Source organism: Brienomyrus brachyistius, chromosome 1 (assembly GCF_023856365.1).
Source record: "Brienomyrus brachyistius isolate T26 chromosome 1, BBRACH_0.4, whole genome shotgun sequence".
NCBI classification, from domain to species: domain Eukaryota; kingdom Metazoa; phylum Chordata; class Actinopteri; order Osteoglossiformes; family Mormyridae; genus Brienomyrus; species Brienomyrus brachyistius.
In genome coordinates, this window is record NC_064533.1 from 38,951,867 (window position 1) to 38,957,866 (window position 6,000).

At 41.4% G+C, this 6,000-nt stretch overlaps 1 protein-coding gene across 3 annotated transcripts in view; it reads right to left on the reverse strand.

Moving 5' to 3' along the window:
- The window catches only part of LOC125745027 (FERM and PDZ domain-containing protein 4-like), a 38,072-nt gene extending 33,512 nt beyond the window's left edge, over positions 1-4,560 (reverse strand). For all 3 annotated transcript variants that reach the window (XM_049017425.1, XM_049017415.1, XM_049017434.1), the window contains exon 1: positions 4,230-4,560. In XM_049017425.1, coding sequence (XP_048873382.1) covers positions 4,230-4,270 — 41 coding nt within the window. In that variant the 5' untranslated portion in view covers positions 4,271-4,560. The remainder of the gene's footprint in view (positions 1-4,229) is intronic.
- Positions 4,561-6,000: the final 1,440 nt, after the last annotated feature.

Here is a 6,000-nt window from a genome sequence, read left to right on the forward strand (position 1 = left end):
TGGACTGTCGGAAGATGGATAGGTGGTTATTTTTCATATTGCAGCATAAAAGGTCTCTGGCAGAATTCATTAAAACATTCCATAACTTCATTATTTTCCTGGACAGCTTGGCAGCACGGTTCTCAATGAACCATAATATTTGAATTGACAGTGACATGATGCAAAGTTCAGCAGCGTCTCATCGTTGATTACTTTGTTCTGAGGGCAGACAGATCCGTTCATTAAAATAATTATTTAGCTTGTGTGCTCGTATTTCTACCAATGATGCTTGTGAGACTGTTCAGCTGCTCTGATGTGATGAATGGGTCTCTTGGTCAAAATGCTCACAGACAGAAAAGCTCAGAGCTGCAGTGCCAGAGGGTCATAAGTGGTCTAAAAACAAAACAAATAAATAAACCAAAATACACTCTACAGGACAACTGACTTCAGTTTCAGCTAACAGTATGTATACAAGGATTAGGCCAATTTTCTCGTTATACTCACTCAGTTATCCTTAAAAATAGTTACCAAGCTACAGTAATTCTGCTTATAAACTGTTTAGAAATTGCATTTAAAAATGAAATATCAAGTCAGTTTTTCAAAACCCTCATAATGTTTCACATATTAAAAAATATATAAATTGTTGATATTGCTGAAGAAACTACCCTGAATTATTTATAACATGGAATATTTAACATCTAAAGCTAAAATCAAAGAACTTATTACATGGAAAACATACCTTTTGGTATTACTGCTGGTACCGACAATCATGCGTGTGTTGGCGGCACCATAACTGCTGTTATACTGAGCACTAAAAACATTAAATATAACATACTGTACAGAGCTTAAGTCATTGGCATTTTAGCTCAAAAAGTCAGCTTGGAAATCGGTTACAACAGTTCAGAAAAATAATGCCTATAATTTTACTGTATCTGTGTTGTTCTGATTATTAGCTTACTATGATTGTATTACTTTTTTATCCATAGATGCATCTCACCTCAAGCCCACCTTGGCTCATGTTAACATTACGATGGTTTAACACAACAGCTGTGTGCCAGCTTGCCTATTAGCATAGCACACACTTACATGCTCTCCGGTTTGCAGTCCTCCAAGTGTGTTATGAAATGAGGATATAACAAGGGTTGATTATTAACCTACTTCACTGCATCATTATTATGCATTTTACAAGATTCAGGATATAGGTTAACTTCCCACATCTAATGCTGACAGTTGGTTAAATCCACCATCTAAGAAATTTATGTAGCTATTTATCCAGAGCAGAACAGGATTGGAGGCTTGTTAAGCCTGATTTATACTTCTGTGTAGAATCCATGCCGTCGTTACGGCATAGGTATGGTGTAACCATGTGCCAATCACAGTTGTTGCGATCTGTGTTGCCATGACCTATAGTTTCATTTCTGAGTTGGGCTACAAGGTAGGGCACGCAGCTCTACCGTACCTACGACATACCAATGGCGTAGATTCTACGCCAAACTATAAATTAGCCTTAAGGAAGCATGAGGCACAGATTAGACGCAGATTGAGAGACAATAATTGACTTAAGCATAGGTTTTTGGACGTCTGGAGGATAGCTAGAGAAAAACCCATGAAAACAAAGAGAAAATGTACAATTGCCACATTCTTAGAGGTGGGGGACTCAAGCAGCGACCCTAGAGTTGTGACACCTCAATTTTCCCCACTGAGTGACCGGGCCTACACTGCTTCATTAAGTAAATTCACCGATTAAATTAAAAACCTTAATTTTTATTTATAAATATTACTAAAATAAGACAAACACTTAGCTGCTATTCAACTCATATTTAATTAATGCATTTCAAAATACAAAGTACAAATATTTTTATATCCACAATCGGTAACTAATCTATTCAAGAGATCAGTTCCTGTAAAGCACCAATAACTGATGTATTTTAATTAATACTTTTCCTCCCATTTTATGTAGCAGTTTGGATAATATTTTATGTAAGCATACAGTTTCAGCTGCCAGGTTTTCCCAGATTTGGTGCTTAGTCCTACTCACTAAGCCCATTGTTCGGTATGACAGTGTGCAAGGTATCACACGCTTGTATAGTGTTCAGGCAATGTCTGTCCTTATTGCTATGACCATATGCCTCCAGATCATCAACACTTTATCTTCACACTGGGAAAACACCAGGTATAAAACACGCCTTTAGAGGCTTGTAATGGACTATGAACGTACCCTGCACTCAGTACTCTGAGCAATATAATAGCGAATAAAATGAAATACCTGACAGTAAATACAATGCCTTGTGCCCCCTTGAAAGCTTAAATAAAAGTCTGCTTCGAAATCGTTTAATCTTTATATATATATATATATATATATATATATATGAGGGTCTGGGTGATTTTTTTATATAAAAGTAGGCATTGCAGTTACTGAATAATCTGCCCTGTGGTAATTAACTGAGAGTTACTGTGATCTGAAATGAAATCCCCTGGGAAGATTATTTTTACCTAAATCAAGTAAAGAATGAACAACGAAAAGGCTGCAGGAAGTGAAAGGTCGAATAAAAGAATATCCATCCATCTCTTCATTTGTCTTCCATAACTGCTTATTCAGTTTAGAATAGCACTGAGGTCACAGCCTATCCCAGTCAGCATAATGCATGAGGGAGGAGATGGGATGCATTGAATATATATATATATATATATATATATATATATATATATATATATATATATATATATATATATATATATGAGAAATCAGCATTTTAAAGGAAACAGTGCTGACCATCTTTATTAGTCTTAGTTTATCTTCCCATCTCTGACATTGTTAGTAGTGGCCTGGGAGGTCAGAGTTGCATCCCTGCATATCTTAGGCCAGTCTAACTGCAGTTTCCATCTACAAGTTTCCTTCGTCTGGATATAAGAGCTGTGGCGCTAGTTACTCCTTGTCATATACAACTGGCATAGAAGTGGCCTGAGACCATTCAAGAGACTGACACCTAAATAGTTTAGAACAACAAATGTCTAACATGTTAACATATTACTAAGGATGACTTGCAGTCACAGGATTTCACAGTTCTGGCATTCTGTTTGAACATAGCATAACACAAATTGACTAAAGTTTCTTGAATAAAATGAAAATATAATGAAAATTTTTTTTTTATCTCGGCTTGAGGACAGTCTGTTCATACATGATTCTGGAACCTTTATGGTCTGCGAGCAGAAATACTGTCAGCTTCACTTTATTCTCTTGAAAGCCTTCATTTCGGCTGTGTGCTCCTACACAAAACATGAAGGTACATTACAGCCCACTGCCAAAATTTCTGCCAAAGAATGGGATGCTGACTTCAAAGCCATTAAAAGATTTAACTCATTGTCAAGCACTTTATTTGTATTATATACTGGTAGTGTAGCTACACCAGTGCTTAATGGTTATTTTTGAAGCCTCTAAACTGCACCCTCACCTGCATATCGGCTCTCGCACATACCAGGGTGGTGACCCTATCAAACAGGACTTGAGTACCTACTTCATCATTGATTTGGAGGTTCTTGCCACTCCAAACTACCTGCAAGGCATTAAACAATGGCACGGAATCCAATTACCATGCGAGTACCTGCATTTGATGTACAGTAACGACTGTCTTTCCTGTTTATTTTGTCCCTTCACATAGAAACACAGCTGGCTTTTTAGTGATGTCCCTTTTGTCATTTAGAATACGAATGGACTCCTGTATGGAGTCACATCACATCCTCCTATCTTACCTTTGTTCTCCCTGAGAGTGAAATCCAGTGAGCAGTGATGTGAATGAGGTGATCGCAGGTGTTTAAGAGAACCTGAGCCCAGCGGTGGCCACTAACAGATATCCGTGCGCTCGGCACTTCATTAAGTTCGGGGATGGGGGAGGCCTCTCCCCACCCTGTGCCCCACATTGTCAAACCGAGCCTCCCTCTCCCTGTCTATCATCCTCTCTCGCTTGCTTTATTTTCCTGACCACACGCAAAAAATGCTATCCAGAGCAACTGCCAGCATGACAAAAAAAATAAATCATAGACATGGTAAGTCCCCTCCACCATATCTGTGGTGGCCCACACTGCAGTTTTATTAGCTTAATTTTAATTTGCTGCATGCACCTAACCCCCCCCCCCCCACCGCTCCGTAATTCCTGTCATGTCCCCGGTAGATGAACCACTGCTCATCACAACGGCAACACACGAGTGCCCCGAGAAAAGAGCCTTGAAGCTCAGCCCGCCTGTTCACTCACCCCGGCAACTTTGCCATCTTCACAAAGCTGAACACGTCCATGTGTGCCACTTCACTCCGACTCCATGGCAAAAATTCTCTCTTGGCACAAATGGATAAATAATTCAGGAAAGCAGGAGCCAGCAGATGTCAGGTGGAGAGATTCGGCCCCTGGGGTTCACCCCTGCGTGCCTGGCACTCCGTGATTCCTCGTCCTTTTTTCTTGCCCCAGCCTCAGTCCCAGGAGCAGAGTCTGGAAGAGCGGGATCGTGGGCTACATCCTCGGAAACCTGCTTGCGACGAGCTGCCTTCATTTAATTTCCACGGTAGTGGAATGATATGCAGGGGGCTGGGCGGTGACAACGGCTTTGTGGAGAGAGAGAGAGAGAGAGAGAGAGAGCGAGAGAAAGGAAGAGACCGGGGGGGGTTGGAAGGGAGGGAGGGAGGGTGGGATGAGGAGGTGGAGGAGAGCAGGGGGACGCAAATCACTGTTGATATATGTTTCCAGCTCACGATTCCTCTTCCTCCATGGCTCATCCACTCCCTGCCTTTATTCATATTTCAGGAGGAGATGGAGATGGGCACAGACAGGGGAGCACGGAATGTTTGTTTGCAGAGCGAAACGGGCGCAGGGCTGAGAGACAAAGACTGTATATTGCAGAGAAAGGTCGAGATCTCTGACTGCAGGGGAGTGGATCAAAAGGTCACAGGCAGGAAAAAAAGACCCCGGGTGGCCATCTCCTATCATGGCTGAAAACTGCGAGGGGTCTTGTGTGTAAGTGTCAGTTAGCATTCCTGAAAAGATGAAGCAAATGCATACGCACATGTATACAGGATAGTCTTTATGTGGCCACAGGAATTACAAAAGAATACTATAAAAGTATAGTGTTCCACTGTAAAAATAATGTTTCAAGCCTTATCAATCAGACGGAATCCCTGGGGGTGTGTGGTGAAAGGCTGATATGCTTATTAAATTTTCCCATGCAACCTCTATCGAGAGTTTCCACAGTGCCACAGAGCTGTGGGCTTAACAAGACTTTCTGATAACAGTGGCTTTGAAACGAGGACTCTAAATGCATTGGAAATATGTAGTAAACCTGCAGCAATTATTTCCCCTGTTCCCCAGAACCGGCTGGTGGCTAACGAATTTACGGAGAGTACTGTTCCTGTGTTTCCGAGAAAGAAATGTAATCTAACTGAGTCGGTCCAATTATGCGACACGGTTAATGAGACAGATATAAAACACGCAAGCCAGGCCATTTTCTTGGGATAAAGCAAGCAGATGAATGAAACGCAGGGAATTGCCAGGGAAGAGATTCCACACGAGTAACTGGAGCCAGGATGGTGAGAAACCCGTCTAGCGATTTCACTGTAATGCAGTCGCCACATTTATTCATCTTTTACTCGCTGTTGACTGCACATGTTCTGCTCTCAGTGGGCCTTCGTCCGGGGACAGGCTGAAGCTTTCGGACGGCTCTCATTAAGGAGTATCAACACCAGCATAATTAAGCTCCACTGCTGCTAATTTAAATGCCGGCTTTAGTGGTGTCCCTCACAATACTGAGTCCCATCAGTGAGCAACGTTTACTTGCTGTGCTTGCAACCAAGTCTCGTCCATGCATGTAACCTGTATCAGAAATGTATTTATATATATATAGACATAAAATCTGTAATTTACATACAGCCCGAAGAGCTGACTTATTCCCCCATGTCCCCATGTTTGCTTTCTTCTTGTTGGCAATTCCCCAAATAGATATTTGATTCACGCTAGTCACTCTGTCCCATTTCCTTTT